At 34.7% G+C, this 18,907-nt stretch overlaps 1 protein-coding gene across 2 annotated transcripts in view; it reads right to left on the bottom strand.

The window, feature by feature from the left end:
- Positions 1-18,907, bottom strand: part of Acap2 (ArfGAP with coiled-coil, ankyrin repeat and PH domains 2) — a 130,166-nt gene that overhangs the window by 36,405 nt on the left and 74,854 nt on the right. For both annotated transcript variants that reach the window (XR_006145973.1, XM_042670179.1), the window contains exons 11-15: positions 12,507-12,558; positions 8,966-9,066; positions 8,095-8,200; positions 3,244-3,452; positions 2,956-3,025 (exon numbers count right to left, since the gene is read on the bottom strand). Coding sequence is in view for 1 of the 2 variants with exons in the window: in XM_042670179.1 (XP_042526113.1) it covers positions 2,956-3,025; positions 3,244-3,452; positions 8,095-8,200; positions 8,966-9,066; positions 12,507-12,558 (538 nt within the window). In the remaining variant the exon portion in view is untranslated. The remainder of the gene's footprint in view (positions 1-2,955; positions 3,026-3,243; positions 3,453-8,094; positions 8,201-8,965; positions 9,067-12,506; positions 12,559-18,907) is intronic.

Raw genomic sequence — 18,907 nt, 5'->3', positions numbered from 1 at the left:
ATTTATAAAATTAGCTGATAAAATAACTTATCTAAAATAAAAATGAATTTTTTAAGCCAAACTCAGAAGTAAAACTGTATGGCTCAAGTGATAAGGCACTAAAGCCTTAATCAAAAATACTCAGGGATACCACCCAGGCCCTGAGTAAAAGTCCCAGAACAGATAGATAGACAGACAGACAGACAGACAGACAGACAGACAGACAGACAGACAGACAGAAAGAGAAAAGAAGGAAGGAGGGAGGGCGAAAGGGAAGAAGGGGGAAAGGGAGGGAGGGAAGCAGGCAGACCAACCCAAACTCTACTTTTAAAAAAAAGCTAAATTGTAGCCAGGTATCAGTACCTCATGCCTACAATCCTAGCTACTACTCAGGGGTTGAGATCTGAAGATCAAGATTTGAAGCCAGTCTGGGCACGAATGTATCTCCATTAACTACCCAAAAAGCCAGTAATGGAGCTGTGGCTTAAGTGCTAACTTTGAGCAAAAAGCTCAGGGACCATGCCCAGGCCCTGAGTTCAAACCCCAGGACCAGGACCAGCACAAATACAGATGTACACACATACAAACATACATATATAACTAAATGGAATTATTTTCCAATTTTTAAGATGCATTATTATATCATTTTTCTTTACAAATTCTAAAATATTATAAAATAATCTGTAAGAATATGTGTCAAAAGAGTAACTATTTTTTTCTTGGATCTGGAAATTAAGCTCAGGGCTACAACCATACCAGCCCCAATAGTTCACTTGGAGTGAAGATGGTGGTTATTATTTTGAATACTTTCTTTTTGGTTACTTATTTCAAAGCTAATCTTTTATATAGCCATTTTAATTTTAAAATAATTAAAGTTGTACAAAGCTTATCTTAATCACATCCAATTATTCCTTTCTCCTATATATATGCCTAAAAAGATTTCCCTATTTCTTCCCCTATAATTCTAAAACAAAGAAATATCAAACCAATATCAGTACTGTGAGCCTTTGGTCCCTCCAGTAATAACATCTGACTTCTACTTCTCATAATACTCCTCAGTATTTTCTACTTACAGTCTTTTAAATGTATATTTTAATTACCTGACATTCAATAACTTGCCTAAACTACCTAGGGGATAATTTCATTTTCATCTAGACAGGCTTGACCCAGAGTATTTCCTTCCTGTTTAAATACCTGCTTTACTAATAATTCCTTTATTTAAAATTGGAACTAAGAGCCAGGTGCCCAGGGCTCCTGCCTATAATCCTAACTACTCAGGAGGCTGAGATCTGAAGATCTCAGTTTGAAACCAGACCAGAGGGAAAGTCAATGAGACTCTTATCTCCAATTAAACACAAGAAAGAGAAAAAAGCTGAAAGTGAAGCTATGACTCAAGTGGTAGAACACCAACCTTGAGCAAAAAGGCTAAAGGACAGAGGATTGAGTTCAAGCCCCAATACACACACACACACACACACACACACACACACACACACACACACGCGCGCGCGCGCGCGCGCGCGCGCCTCTATCTGCTATCTAATGTCACTACATATATGTTATATTACATGCTGTTTCTCAGCATGATTTTAAGCTTCTGCAGAATCCATCTTCTACTAGTTTTCCTTCCCCCTTCTATGCTCTATTATTGATAATTTCTGATGAGTTAAATGGAAAAAGAATTCTATGGTCAGACAGGTAAGGTTTTAACTCAAAATTGGATAAAAAAAACCTTCCTCCTTATAATTTGTACATAAGAACTTGTAAAATTTGCTTTAAGGTTTCATTTTTAATGTGTAAGATAGGTTTACATAATTATCTACATCCAAAGCTGTTACAGAAATTAGATTCTGCTCTTTATCTCACACTTTCTGCTTTGAATGCATAATAATTGGCAAGATCTAACTGGTAGGGCTCTACTCTGGGAGTTAATTTCATTTAGATGTTTATGAATTAATTCCATAGGCATTTTTTACATAATAGACATAAGACCAGAAATAAAAACATAAGACACAATTTTCTGACAAAGTATATATTGACTATATTCTAACCCTTAGGTGAATTTATTTTCTATAATATGGTAAACTAGAAAGGGGAACTTGAAAGGACTGTACTAATAACTGCTAGGTAAATATCACTATAAATGGAGTTGTAGTCTAATGTCATTATTTATTATACTTTTAGAGATTTGAATCCTTAGATAAGGAAAAGAGAATTTCTTGGTTTGATTACTTCTGAATGGTCCTATGCTATAACAGCCCAGTGATGCCATTTGGTATAACAATACATTACAAAGTTTACTATACCAAGGTATCTGTATATTTTTAGTAAGAATCTACACAAAAATGTATGAATAGTAGTTTTCTTAAAGAGTGGGCTTAGAGATACAATTGCTATATATAACAGGCACTGCTTTTTAAACTCTATAATCCTTCCTATTCAGGAAACTTAGATCAAGAGGATTGCTGGTCAAACCCAGATTGGGCAGAAAAGTCTGAGATTCCACATCTCCAATTAACCATCAAAAAACAGTACTGACGCATGGCTCAAGTGGTAGAACACCAGTCATGAGCAAGCAAGCTTGCTTGCTCAGTAAAGAAGAGGCTCTGAGATCAAGCCTATTATAAAAAAAAAAAAAGAAAGAAAAAAAAAAAAAAGAGGGAGATATAGGATCAGGTATGGTGGTATAATCCTGTAATCTCAGGACTAGGGAGGGTGAGGCAGTTAGATCATGAGTTCAAGGCAAGCTGTGGATGCACTACAAAACCCATTACAAAAAGCAAAACAAAAATGTATACTATATAAACTGAACAACTTCAGAATTTAAAAACATCCAACTTACCAAGAGCCTCACATATCTTTAATTACCATTTAGTTTGATATTAACATGAGTAAACCATAAAACTATAAACCAAATTTCTAAATTCTTCACTTATGTGAAAATATGAAATATTTTCATGCAGATATTCAGTTTACCTTTAAAAGTTCAGGCTCCCAGGTATCTAAAGTTAAAGAGCGTACTTTTGAAAAATGAACCCCAAGACTCCTGTATGGAGGAAAAAGAAGACTGCATTATTTATTAATATAAAATTTTCAAGTTTCTATTTTATATTCATTCTCTCTTACAATGACATAAATCCTAATATAGCCTTCAACATACATATAAGTAGCAAAATTAGAGAAATAGAAAAGATCTGCTACCAAGTGAAGCACAGTAATTTACTATATCCAAAAGAAGTGTCCCACTCTGAGTGGACTACCCACCGGTGAATCCCTGAGCACTCGATACACAAGGTGATGCCCAAGTTGATACTGGCCCACCGAGGATCTGCCAGACCACAATCACAACAGCTGGCATTGCCAGGGATACACTGAACCCGCTGCAAAGCACTTTCTCCTTTCAATAATTTCTCTTTTGACTCATTTCCAGAATCTAGGCTTCCTGTTGATGGAGATGATTTCTTATCCAGCTTCTGAAAAAATTAAGAATGTTTCGCTGTTTAAAAAGAAATAATTATGTTGCATAATATCTGCTTAAAAGGAAAAAAAGCTTCTAATTCAGACATTAAAAGGCTACTGAAGGCATAAAACAAGCACTAGTAGTTTAAGCACTGTTTACTGCAGGATGAAAAGACTCAAATGCAAGATTCAGGTTCCTCCATCAACAAACTTTCAGTCTAGTTAGGGTAAATATACAAACACTCCAAATTATATATAAAAAGTGACACAATGAACATATGAACAAGATAAAGGGGCAGAAAGGAAGAAGAAGGCAAAGAGAATGGGAAAAACAGGGTAAGAGAAAAGGTAATTGATACTATTAAGATTCATGAATAAGAAAGAATTCCAGAGCCGGGTGCAGGTGGCTCACGCCTGTAATCCTAGTTACTCAGGAGGCTGAGATGTAAGGATCACAGTTCAAAGCCAGCCCAGGCCGGAAAGTCTGTGAAACTCGTATTTCCAATAAACACTCAGAAAACCGGAAGTGGCGCTGTAGCCCAAGTGGTAGAGTGCTAGCCTTGAGCTGAACTGCTGAGGGACAGCACCCAGGCCCAGAGTTCAAGCCCCACAACCAACAAAAAAAAAAAGAAAGAAAGAAAGAAAGAATTCCAGTGCTAGGAGGATGAGGCAGAAGAATCATAAATTTGAGACCAGCTTGGTTACATATCAAGACCTTATTTCAGGAAAATCAAAATAAATATTTTTATATAATTAACTGTAAGGAAATTATTTTATGAATTACTACAGTAAATAACTAGAAAAGGGGGCTGGGAAGGTGGCTCAGTGGTAGAGTGCTTGCCTTGCATGCATGAGACCCTGGGTTTGATTCCTCAGCACCACATAAGCAAAAAGAAAAAAGCTGGAAGTGGCGCTGTGGCTCAAATGGTAGAGTGCTAGCCTTGAGCTGAAGAGCTGAGGGACAGCACACAGGCACAGAGTTCAGGCCCCATGACTGGACCCCCCCAAAATAAATAAATAAATAAATAACTAGAAAAACTGTGGCTTTTTTGGGGAGGAGAGAGGGTCAGTCAAGGGGCTTGAACTCTGGGCATGGACACTGACCTTGAGCTCTTCTGCTCAAGGTCAACACTCTACCACTTGAGCCACAGCACTACTTCCAGTTTTCTGGTGGCTAACTAGCATTAAGAGTCTCACTGGCTTTCCCACCTGGGCTGGTTTTGATCTGCAATTCTCAGATCTCAGCCTTCTGAGAGTAGCTAGGATTACAGGCATGAGTACCCTGCTGGCTTTATTTATATATAAACTAAAGAACAGATCAATTACAGAGTGAATCACAAATAACACACAGTAAAAAGCTGTTTCTAAGTGCATAGTGAAGGTTATACAAATTATACAAGATTATATAAATTATAAAGATTACACAAATAATAAAAATATTCAATATACCCTAGTCTATACAAAGACATGGCTCATTGATTCTAAGCAATTAAAGATAGAGTCTACAAAAAGTTTTCTGATTTAAAAATAGAACAATTTTTTAAAAATAGTATGTTAGCAGAGAATCATTAGAAATAAAATCTGAGCTGGGTACCAGTGGCTCACACCTATAATCCTACCTAACAGGCTGAGATCTGACAGTTCAAACCTAGCCTGGGCAAGAAAGTCTGTGAGACTCTTAACTCCAATAAACTGCTAGAAAACTGGAAGTAGCTATGTGACTCAAGTGGTAGAGCATTAGCCTTGAGTTGAAGAGCTGAGGGACAGTGCTCAGGCCCAAAGTTCAAGCCCCATGATTGACAAAAAATAAAATTAAATAAAAATTTAAAAATCTGGCTCTTATTTGTCCTTCTTCGAAATTCAGTTTTATAGCCAGGAAGAATTGAGCAAGTAAGTCTGGACACAGAATTCCAGAGATGTTGAGCATAGTGAGACATAAACCCACCGAAGAGAGCTACCTTGCAGGTTATTGGCTCTTAGGCAGGGAAGTAAGGATGTGTGCCCAGAGAGGCAGTCCAGCAAGGGAAATATAAGCCAATGAAGGAGAAGAGGGCATCTAACTAGGAATGCCCCCTAGTGTGAAGTGGCAGAGCCTAAGTAGGATATCAGTGTAGGGCTGGAAGGGCAGGAAACACAGGATATTGGTTATATACACAAGGATCTATCATAAAGCAAATCGAATGAGAATAAATAAGAGCCTAATTTCTCATTGCAATGAAAAACGTTATTAATATGGAAAAGAAGAAAACTAAAATCAAACCTGTTATATTAAACCATAACTAAAGATACCAATAGGCTTACTAATGGTTTTCAATCTGAGTAGATAAAGAAATGTAGATGTAAATGTATGCATATGCGAGGCTATACATCCTACCTTGGTTTCTAAGTATCATTCTCTAAAAAAAGGAGTCAGAGATTTTTGGAGAAATGGCCAATTTCATGGCTTAATACGGAGAAAGCAGAAGATGCACCTAGAACCACTTGTTGAGCTAGAAAGTAAAGGAACACTCAAAGAACAGTGAGGACAAAGCAAAAGAATACAGAAAACTCCTCTTTTCAAACTTGACTCAATTTAAGCAACAAAAGAGATGATGATAGTAAATAATATTGGATAAAATAAAAAATGAGCATAGTCAGAAAACTGATTAGTTTTTCTAAGAAATGATACCAGCCAAAAAGACTGTGAAGATTGTGACTAGATGATTTTTCAACAACTAATCCAGACAGGTAGTTTACAGTTGACAAAATCTTATCTACTTGTCTAGAAGTTCCTCTAAGAAGTTCTAAGTAACTATAGTATTAATTATAATTATGAGCAAGTTATCAGAGAAACAATGAAAGCCTATAAACACAAATGACTTTCTTTCTTGGCTATTCATGGAAACTACTTACCAGAAAAGCTCATGGACAGCACATAGGCCAGTTCAAGCCTTACGACTGACAAAAAAGAATAAAGGAAAAACTTAAAAATATTAATGCCTGGCTCCCAAGTCCATTCAGATGATCTGGTAGGGACTCAAATGATCTGGTAGGAACTTAAGCTTCCTGTGTTAAAGGGTACAATGAAATGAAGAACCAAAGCTGTAAAAATGTATCTGTGACCAAGCAACAGATTTGTATAAACTTTCAACAAACATAAGGGAACTCTTGAAAAATTAATGCCAATAGGATGAAAATATCAATGGAAAGTTTAAAAGATTAACTGAAATTTCCCAAAGAGTAGGCTAAGAAACACACAATCACATTTAGAACACAATTTTAGAAAGAGAAATTAGAGAGAAAAAAATAAAGTATCATTAATAAGCTCCAACAACAACATTGGATAATATACACAAACAAAAATAAATAAATAAATAGTAGAACTAACAAAAATATAATGTAGTTAAAATTCTTAAGGATAATTATTTCCAATATAAAATTCTGTAACAACCAAATTATTAAAAATATGAGAATATAATATTATTAAGATATTTTCAAGCATAAGAGCCATAAAACTGGGCATCAGTGGCTCATGCCTATAATCCTAGCTATTCAGGAGGCTGAGATCTGAGGATGGTGGTTCAAAGCCAGCCTGGGAAGGAAAGTCCATGAGACTCTTATCTCAAGGACAGCACCTAGGCCCGGAGTTCAAGCCCCAGGACCAAAAAAAAAAAAGTCATAAATAGCTCACTTTCAATAGCATATAGGAGAAAGTCCTCAAATCCTTCATAAGTCAAAAAGAAAAATATGAGACAAAGGAGAGAAAAATCTCCAGGAACTGTTATGTAAAGAAATCTCAGACCACTAACTACATTGTAAACTTAAGGACAACTGATTTAAACTGGAGAAGTATAATTCAGGTGACACACCAATTTGAGGGTTTTATCACCAACATACCCTTTTTGCCAGTGTTCCAATAATTAGTATCCAATATTGGCTACTGATGAAATTGCTCCTCTCCTCATTGCTTGGATTAAGTAAGTTCCTCATTTTCTGCTAAGAAGGCTTCTAATTGAGCTACTCCTGACCTTTCAAATATAACTTAGAGAGCATTTCATTTCCCTAATCATATTTCTTTTTTTTTTTTTTTTTGTTGGTCATGGGGCTTGAACTCTGGGCCTGGGCGCTGTCCCTCAGCTCTTCAGCTCAAGGCGAGCGCTCTACCACTTGAGCTACAGCGCCACTTCCGATTTTCTGGTGGTTTATTGGAGATAGGAGTCTCACGGTCTCTCCTGCCCGGGCTGGCTTTGAACCGAGATCCTCAGATCTCAGCCTCCTGAGTAGCTAGGATTACAGGCCTGAGCCACCAGCGCCCGGCTCCTAATCATATTTCTGACAAGTATCTATCACTAAGTTTATGCCTCAGCCCTGCCATATGAGCCAACAGCAGTGAGTTTCATTTCTCAAAATTCATTCACATAAAGTCATAAAATATTTAGGGGAAAACACTAACATTAGAATACTTTATTCCAATCTGGGATATACAGTCAAATATTAAAATAAAGGTAAGTTCAAATATTGAAAACTAAAATGAGAAATTCAGCCTAGATTTTAAAAACTCACTCAATTACATAAAAATTATCTCTCATAAAGATATTATAATCATATATTAGCATGTGACTGAGATTAGACACTTCTTGTAATTTTTCACTTGATATTGATAATGCCTTTACTAACCTCTGACTCATCACCCTTCTCTCTATAAGCAGTTGCAATACTGGTCTGAACAGCCTTAATCCATGCCTGGCGCAGCTTTTCAGAATCTGCCTGGAGCATACAACTCCTAAAAGGAAATAAGATATTGGTTCAATAATAAATGCTCAAATACATAAATTTTATACTTCTGTCCACTTTGCTATTTAATAATTTGTTGAAATGTTAAGCCTATTTTCAGGACAAATTGTTTTCAAAGAAATAAAGATACCAATAGTATAAATATTCTCTTAAAACAAATCATCCATCCCTAAACATAAGAATATAACAAGACAAGTATAGTAGTCCATGCCTATAAACCCAGCATTTGGGAGGCTAAGGCATGAGACTAGTCTGAGCTACAAAACAAATACCTGTCTTAAGAAAAGTAAAATAATCAAGAAACAGCATATAGTATATATTTACTTATTTATTTATATTTATATAAAATATATATATATAGTTTAAAAAGTAGATGAATTTACATTAAAAATATATAAACTCTTAAGCATACCATATATTACTTCTCTGAACTGTGCTATACATGAAAAGGAGCTACCAAAGCTCATATCAGAATATGAAGTAAAATCCTTATCATAAGAGTTAAAGAGTTCTCATATGGACATATAATCATTATAGAATTTAAAGGATAAAATTCATAAAAAGAAGTTATGTTATATAACATGTATTATCAAGGTACCTCATTAGCAGAGTAGGTAGTACATCAGTCTCATAATATGTATTATTACTGAAATTTATTTTTAAAAAATCGTTTTATGATAATCATAAATCAAACACAAATTTCATAAACACAAAGTTCATAAAATCAATTCTCAAATTCTTTAGAACTACTCACTTTGTTGGCGAGACCACCTCAAAGCAGAATCTTCTTTCAATGTCTTCACAATGCTTCACTGTGCAGAGCCTGAGATCTTCCACTACTACAGTGGGGTTATCCTACAATGAAGAAACAGGATTCCCATATTTATCAACTTATACTACAAATAACAACATATTTTAAAATATTACATATAATAAAGGTTTTATTTTACCTTACTGTTAGGGACTATCAACACATATAATTAATAGAAGTAATTCTGTCTTATTAATAATTTTATTTGCCTCACAAAATTATTGTACATGGAAAAATATTACATATGGATTAAGTGAACTTAGTAGATGGTCAGTAGTTTTAGCTATTTTTTTTCCACTTTCATTTATATTTATTACTCCTCTAGTCTCCACTTATATATAATAGACAGACACCAAAGACTCATACCTACAATCCTAGTAAGAAAAACCACAAAACTCTTATCTCCAATTAAACATCAAAAAACCAGAAGTGTAAGTATGGCTCAAGTAGTAGAGCACCCAATTTAAGTAAAAAAGTTAAGGGACAGTGCCCTGACCATGAATTCAAGCCTCATTACTGGTACAAAAAAAAGTCACTCCATATGTTATAATGAATGACTATAATTTATGGTTTTTAAAAAGTTTTTTCATTTGGCTGTTCTGAGTTGTTATTGTTGTTGTTTTTTTGTTGGTCCTGGGGCTTGAACTCTGGGCTTGGGCGCTGTCCTTGCGCTCTTCAGCTCAAGGCGAGCACTCTACCACTTGAGCCACAGCGCCACTTCCCGTTTTCTAGTGGTTTATTGGAGATAAGAGTCTCATGGACTTTCCTGCCCGGGCTGGCTTTGAACCGCGATCCTCAGATCTCAGCTTCCTGAGTAGATAGGATTACAGGCGTGAGCCACCAGTGCCGGCCTGTTCTGAGTTTTGAACTCATGGCTTTGAGCTTGTTAGTCAGGTGCTCTACCACTTCAATCATAGTTCCAGCATAATTTATGTCATTTTTAACCTTTCAGAATTATGACCACTGAATGAAAATCCTTAAAAAGCATATTCTCTTTCTGCCTCACAAGATTATCAAACAAAAAAATCATAAAGACATTAGAGTAATAATCCTAGGACACAAGAAAGTCCATCTCAAAGCTATAATTAAGAGTCCAGGACTCAGGCTGGGTGCTGGGGGCTTATGCCAGTAATCCTAGCTACTAAGGAGGCTGAGATCTGAGGACTGCAGTTCAAAGCCAACCTGAGCAGAAAAGTCTGTGACTTTTATCCCCAATTAGCTACCAAAAAAGCCCGGAAGTGTAGCTGTGGTTCAAGTTGAAGAGTGCTAGCCTTGAGCAAAAAAGCTCAGGAACAGAACACAAGCCCTAATTTAAGACATGTATGTGCATGCACACATGCACAAACACACAAAGACACACACACACACACACACACACACACACACACACACACACACACACACACACAGAATTCAGGACTCAAGACTAGAGTTGTAGCTCAAGTAGTAGAACATGAGCTACAAGTGAAAAAATCCAAACAAGAACGTTGAGTTCAAACCCTAATGCTGGCACATACACATAAAAGAATCTAAAATTGAGTGACTGAAGGGCATTAAATTTATTCATGAAAATAGCATAATAAAATCCATTATACGCTGTTTAAAAGGGGGAGTAAGAAGAACAAGAAAGTCATAGGAGGGTCAATTTTATCAAAATATGTTCCATGCATGTATGGAAATATCACAATAAAATCCCTTTATGCCATCAATCTATACTAATAAAAATGGAAAGAGTGTCAAAATGCTTCTAATTATAATACTATAGAAATCAAGAGAGTAAAATTGCTCTTGGGTCAAACAGTGAGTATGTTCTCTCAATACAAAGATAAGCTATTTTTAACTTTTACTGATGTATAATTTATACCTACAACATGGAAACTTCAGTTTTAACAGTTTTATCAACCAGTATAACCACTATTGAAAACAAGGTAAGACACTATTTCCATCATCCCAGAAAGCTCTCTAGCATTCTTTCTAGTTAATCTCCTCATGTCTACCTAGAAGCAAGAACTTACTTTATTTCTCTATGGATTTGCATTGCTGGTTCTGTGCAAATACATGTGTGTGTGCACACATGCACCTGCACACACCAGTTCTGGGCTTGAACTCAGGGCCTAGGTACTGTCCCTGGGCTTTTTGCTCAAGGCTAGCAATCTACCACACTTCCATTTCCAGCTTTTTGGTGGTAAAATGGAGATAACTGGCTTCAAACCACAACTCTCAGATCTCAGTCTCCTGAGTAACTAGGATTACAGGCATGAACCACCAGTGCCCAGCTTGCATTGCTGGTTCTTAAAAATTACATTAAAGAACTCATATAGTGCATATAGTCTGGTTTGTCTTGGGGATTTATTGTATAAAAATTTTACAGGGGCTGGGAAGGTGGTTCAGTAATGAGTGCTTGCCTCACATGCATGAGGCCCTGGGTTCAATTCCTCAGTACCACATAAACAGAAAAGGGCAGAAGTAGTGCTGTGGCTCCAGTGGTAGAGTACTAGCCTTGAGCTGAAGAGCTGAGGGACAGCGCCCAGGCCCAGAATTCAAGCCCCACAACTCACAAACAAAAAAAGAAAAATAAAAAAAAAATTTTCACAGGTTTTTTTCTTCACCTCCTTTTGATGCTTCCTAATTACTAATTTTTTCTTGTTTCCAATGCTGGTTTAAAGAAGAGAATTCAGATTCAGAATCATTCTGCCTTTAGGATAAAACATTGGTGGTTTTTAAGCTAGTTGTAGTGGTGTATCCCTATAATTCAGGAGACATAAGTAGGACAATCACTGTTCAAGGCTAGCCTGGACAAAGTTATCTACACACTGTATCTGAAAAACAAACTAAAAAGCAAAAAAACTACAGCACTTGCCTAACAAGTGGGAAGCATGGAGTTCAAATCCTAGTGCCATCAATCAATAAATAAACATAATTTAAATGTTAATAGTTGCCACTCAAGAGTTTCCTTATACATGCCAAAACATAAAACTAGTAAATAGTAACTATAATAACTTTGTACATGAGCACTTATGGACTGTAATATTTACTAAGGCAAACTATAAAAAATAAAGTAAAATTGGTGACTGGAAGTATAGCTCAAGTGGTACAGTGCTCATCTAGCATGTGCAAAGTCCTGAGTTCAATCAGAACTGAGAAAAAAAAGCTAAAATTGGGAACGCACTCAACTTTCTCTTAATTTCTTTTCCTTTTATCTGATTTTGAATTAATAAAATATGTGTAGTTTTTCACAATAAAACCAGATGGGCTAAAGAGACAAAACACTTGTCCTGAAGATAGTTTGTTCAAGATGCCAAAAAATGTATTTTTAGCCCATCCCCAAATGTAGGTAAGTGGCATGACCAAGGACAAAGACAGGGCTGATAAGGACTTACCTACCAAAAAAGAATATAAGGCCAACTCTCCTTACAATGAAACACTGGCACAGGGATCATTTGTGCACATGAGTTTTCAGTTCATTTCTTAAGAAAAGACCTACCTTAAACTTTTTCTGGTAAACCAGCTGATTGTTCTGTATTGAAAACCAGCGTCTAAATAAAAAACAAAATAGATTGTTTTCATAAACATAAATTACTTTTCCTATGGACAGAAATGAAATACTGGAGAAAGGACTAACAATCAGCAAATAGTAATTATATTTTTTATAGACCAGAAGCAATGAGATAAATTAAGAGCAAACATCATAAAACCATAAATTAGGAAAATAAACTTACAATATTTTGATTCACTTTATATCATAAATTCACATCCCAACAAAAGCTATTTGTACTATCATCCAATAATTGTTTTAAAATTTAAATTTGAAGCTTTTGAGATTCCTCAAAATAAAATGTTTTCTCCCAATTACATATTTATCAAATTAAAATATAAATTGTGAATTGAAATATCCTTGCATATAAACATTAGGATAAATTGTTTTATTTTCAACCTTTCAGCAGATAATTCAGCAAGTCTTTGATTTTATAAGCAAAAAAGAAGACTAATCATTCTAGAACTGATTCAAACAGGATAATCGTCAAACTTGGTCATACTGTGTACTTCTAAGCAAAATAAAGTTATCACAAATGATCCTCTCAACTACATGGTTCTGCTTATTACTGTAAATTAGAAAAACATTTACTTGCAATCTGCTTTAGAAGAAAAGGCTAAGCTATGTATACCATATTTACTAATTCTAATTTATTAAAACAAAAAAGACTTCATATCACAGCCACAAGCACTTACAAAAGAAAGCAAAACTTCTCAACAAGCATGAAAGGTAAAATGATATTTAAGTTATCATTTTAAAATTAGTTTCATGTAAGATGGTTTCTATTGTAAACATTAGTTATTAATCTATTAGCAGATAGAGAGTCTACCTTTTCATTGCTACTAGTATCAAGCACTAGAAATTATATTCAGACATTTCAAATTTTTTAATTTGGAAACTTCTCCAAATCTGAGAATATGATTAAGAAATGCTTTTCCATTTTCAAGCCTTTTACTAGATCGTTAGGTATAAGAAAAAGGTTTCCCCTTTTTTATTATAAAATTGTTAAAACTGTTAAATAAGCACCTAGATAACACAAGGTGGGTTGCCTCTAAATGCAAATCACCAAGAGGCTAGAAAAGGAAGAACTTCTCAGTATCTTTTAGAACAGATGGCTGGTTAGAAATGTTAAAGGAAATACCTACACACAAACAAAATGGTGCAACTCTGCCATGTGAGATGACATGCAATGGAAATAATCTCTGCTACTGATTAAAGGGGTTTTCTTAATTGTTTACTGGAGAGTGACCTATATTAATGAAGATTCATAGGTCTTATAGCATAGTAACCATTTTATTGTTTTATTGAACTATGGGGAAAATGCCCATTTAACAATGTAACTTCCATGCTTCTAAGGTCCTTAAAAAACAAATTTCTTTTGACCTATTTCATCATAGGATAATACTCCCTGCAAAGAATAACAAAATACTGGGGGAAGAAGAGTGTTCTTTTTTCAGAGATAGTTCCCTCTAGTTATTAACTTCAGATCGTATTTCTTCCTCCCTAGTCCCCAACAGTAGAGTTTGAACTCAAGAGCTATATATTTGCTAGGCAGGTGGTCTATTCTTTGAGACACCTCCCAACCAATCATATCTGTTTCTTGAAACTCAGTTTCCCTACCATTTATCTGCTTGTGAGTGGCATAATCACTTCATCAAGCTTTTGTATGCTCAGGAAAGACAATATGAAGTGATCTAATTTAGATACCTCCTAAGAAGGCATAACATATATCCTAGGTAGAAAAAAAATCTGAAATTAGAAAACTTACATATTACAATACTATCTCCCTCCACTACCACTAAAACTTAAAAAAAAAAGTGCACTCTTCATTGTTCAAAACTTCACACAGGTAAAATTATTCCTATAGAATAAATCTAGTGATTATTAACATTTCTAAGAAAAGGAAAACTGAGAATGGCAAACAGCTCATGAGCTTTGGGATACAGAATATTTAATAGTTTTAAATACTTGGTACTTGAAATTTGAAAGTTCTAAAAAAAAAAAAAGTAACAAAGCAGGGGCTGGTGGCTTAGGGCTGAAGTTTGAAGCTACTCCAAGCAGTAAAGCCCGTGAAACTTTTATCTCCAATTAATCACCCAAAATTTCAAAGTGATAAGAGACATGGCTCAAGTGGTGAGGTACTAGCCTTGAGCAAAGCAGCTCAGAGACAGTGCTCAGGCCCTGAGTTCAAGCTCCAGGACTGGCACCAAAAAAGAAAAAAGTAATTAGATCCAAAGAGAAAAACTTTCAAAGGTATTATGCTAACTAATATACTAAGGTCTCCAAGATTAAGGAATGGAACACAAAGCCAAAAATACAAGTTTTCAAAAAGGAAAATTTATTCATTAATATCAGACAGCATTACATATCTACCCAGTTGAAATAGTTCGGTATAGCATTTTTAGATTAAAATACGAAATTTGTTAAAAAATTAAAGATCATTCTTTTTTATACACTAAGAATGTCCAGATGACAAAATTTAGATAGGAAAGGAAAAAATATTTAGAAAAATCAAGTATCGTTTGATTACTAGGTTCCAGAACTGTACTTAAGATCATGAGGAAAAAGTCCAACTTCTAAGTCTGTAGATGGTTTCTCACCAAAACTGTAAATTATGGGCTCATACACCTATACATACAGATGCCAAGTAGATAAACATTTAATAAAATAAAATAACAAACATGATTTTAGTTTATATAAATTCAACTTACTTTATTATAGGGGAAAATTAAACAAAGAAAACTTAGGAACAATGTATTTTTCAACAAAATTAATATGGTTTCCAAAGTGACTAATCTTAGCTGCTGCTAGTTTATTTCCTTTATTTAAAAAAAAGAGACATAACAGTATTCTTTGAGTAACTGAAAGTACATCAAATGTTCTTTATAGATTAAAATGAAGTACAGAGATGGGCAATCAAGAGGTATAATTTCATTCCTCAAATAAAATGCTTCTATTTTTGTTCCCAATTTAAAACATAAAGAGACATTTTATCCATTGCAAGTAATCCAGCTTAAATGCAGGTTAATTATGAGCTTTCTCGTGCCAAAGAAGAAACTGGAGTAAGATGAGAAAGGGAAGGAAGCCATTTGGTACCTGATATGATCGGGTTTTTTCCTGTCATGTAAAAAAATGGGGCAGGATTAAAACATAAGGGAAAGGTGGTAAAAGAATGAAAATGCAAATGTGCAAAAAAAAAAAAAAAAAAAAAAAGCAAAGGACTAGCATGATACAAATAAAGCAAGAATTGAAGGAACAAGCTTAAGCTTATAAACTAACAAAATAATCAAAAGTATCTGCTGTATTTTATTTAAGCATCATATACAAATGTGTAACAGAATTAACTCTAACTCTTGGGAATCTGAAATACTAATATTTTAGAAATATTCAAACCATGCTTCAAGTATTACCTTATAAAAATTCTGGATGGTCTTAGTATACTTGGGCAAACCTCTTCTATTATTATTTTCTAAATCTGTGGTCATAACTAGACAATACAGATAGTACCTTGCCACTTCATTAAAAACTGCTCCTAAAATCACTGCAGGTATATCTACAGAAATCTAGAATAAATGAAAGGTTTTCGTAAAGAAGTGGGATCACATAGAATTTCAGATTATAAAATATTAGCCAAAGAAACTTCCCACCTACCCACCTCCATTTTTATCAAATGATAGCAAAGATTCTAAGCCACACATAAGAGTCATCTTTAATTTATGAATGCTTATTTTAAAACAAAAACCAGTAAGAATAAAACATTTAATCTGTAGTAGCAACATATAGAACACTTTGCTTTTTTAAACAAAGTTGTGTAACACTTTTCATGCTTTTAGCTGTACTTTCTAGTACAACAAAGATATTAGCTATTTTGTCAGCCTTTCTACATCGTTAAATAAATTATATCAAAATGTACTTATTTTCCTTTTTTATCTTTTCTACATTTTTTAACAAAAGGAGGAATATATGAATACACTTGACCTTATTCCAGTAGTCCACTAGTTTATGCATATGGTGAAACTATCATACTGAGAAAATAACTGACAAGGAAAAGTTATTATGGCAGAAAGAATACAGTAGTCTCTTGATATGCGTAGAGTTTCAGAACCATAACCTTCCTTCCAAGGATATCCAATCTATAGATGCTCAAGTCTTATATTTGCATATAACGTAAATGTATGTGCACATGCATGTGTGTACACAATAGGGCCTTGTCAGTTGCCCAGACTACTCCCGAATTCCTGGGCTCAAGTGATCCTCCTGCCTCAGTCTGAGTATGATAGGACTACAGATGGGCATGCATCATGATATCTAGTTCTCCTATATACTTTACTAACACAATATAAATGCTATGTAAGTAACTGTTAGACGGTACTGTTAAAGGAATAAGAAGAAATAAAAGTCTGCACAAACTAACTACAGACTTATTTTTTTCCAAATATTTCTGAGTCACATATTTTGCTTGAATCCATGGATGAAAAGAGCCATTTGTATTACAGATATACCTAACTTTGAGATGCCACTAACTACAAATCTGAAAACAATCAGAAACTAACTCAACAGTCCACTTGAGATGTAAACCTTTTCACTCTGATGCTATTTTAATTGCATCACATAAAATATATATCTATTCTGGCAACTTTAAGACTAGTGAATACCACTTTCAAAAGACTTTTAATTACAAAACATAAGCTGAGGTTTTAAAACTATTTGGGAAGTCAAAGTCACATTCACTTATCTCTCAGGAAGGATGTCTTTTTAAAAAGTTGATGTTAAAAGTTTTATATGCCATAATTCTATAAAACTATAGATTGTCACTGTATGGTGACTATAAAATGTTCCCTAAAACTAATTAATCATTGGCTCGTGCCCATTATACTAGCTATTGAGGAGGCTGAGGTCTAAGTATCCAGGTTCAAATCCAGCCCAGGCAGGAAAGTCTGTAAGACTCTTATCTCCAATCAGCTACCAAAAGAGCCAAAAGTGGTACTGTTGCTCAAGTGGTATAGGGTATCAGCCTTGAGCAAAAAATCTCAGGGACAGCACCCAGGCCCTGAATTCAAGCCCCAGGACATCTCTCTCCTTTCTCCTCTCTCTTCTCTTCTCTCTCTGTCTCTGTCTCTGTCTCTGTCTCTCTCTCTCTCTCTCTCTCTCTCTCTCTCTCTCTCTCTCTCACTCACTCACTAACTCACTCACACACACACACTCACACACATACACACACACACACACAAACTAAAAGTATATAAGCAGTAGTTAGAAACTCTTCATATCTAAGTGGCTGGGGTTACAATTCCGTAAGTCAGGTTATGAGTACAATGCTTCTTCTTCAACCTTTCCTTCATTTTCCCTCAATTTCCCTCTTCCATCTCTACCCTCAAGTTACATAGTTTCCTATATATTTTTTAAGTTAAAGCATAAATATTACAAATATATAATCTTACTCAAAGGCTAGTAGTAACAGATTAGATTATGTTAGATGGAGAACTAATTAGAAAAGCAGGGTAGATACTAATAAAATATGGCTAAAGAGAAAGTATTTGTATTTCCTGACATTAGATTCTTGACAAAACTGTTAGAAACTGATACATTCTAAATGCAAAAACAAGAATATTTTAACTAACATTTACTATACTTTTTTCTTCTCCCATTTATAATAACTCCTTTCTATTATGCTTTAGATATATTTGTCCTCCAAAGTTTTATGCCTAGTCCTCAGTATGGTGGGAGATAAAATCTTTTAAGAGATAGGGTCTTGACTAGGTAATTACATGATTGGGGAACCACCAATGGAAGGGTGGTTATAGAAAAAGAAGATTGGCTCTTTTCTGCTCTCTAACTCCCTGTTGTCTACTATGAGTTGTATATCACTTCTGCCACTATGATGCAATCCACTACCAGGCCCTCACCAGAAGACAGATCAATGAGGACACTCAATCTTGAACTTTCCCCCTCCAAAACTGTGAGTGTAATTAATCTCTTTTCTCTCTCAATTATCTCTAAAGCTCATTTACTTTACTGAAAATTGGGCTATTAGACTTTAACCCATGATTCTAAATAGTAATTGTTATCTCATAACATATAAATGGCACCTCCTTTAAAAGCAGCCCAATTTCCAATCAGCACATAACATGTTTACTTTTGATGATTGTTTATCTATTCCTTCATTTCATTTCTAGATCTATTAAATAGAATTCATAAATCAAATAAAAATGAAAATGTTAGCACAATCTAATACAAATTTTCTTCTATTGTCGTAAGTACCAATTTAATTTTTCACTAACACTGTGCTGCTTCACTTTATTTTTTATCTGATTTTTTTTTCTTTTTTTCTTCTTTTTTGCCTGTCATGA

The sequence above is a fragment of the Dipodomys spectabilis genome, unplaced genomic scaffold (genome assembly GCF_019054845.1).
Source record: "Dipodomys spectabilis isolate Male_0828 unplaced genomic scaffold, ASM1905484v1 ptg000017l, whole genome shotgun sequence".
Lineage (NCBI taxonomy): Eukaryota > Metazoa > Chordata > Mammalia > Rodentia > Heteromyidae > Dipodomys > Dipodomys spectabilis.
The sequence above is the reverse complement of the archived record's forward strand: the minus strand, read 5'-3'. Positions and strand labels throughout refer to the sequence as shown.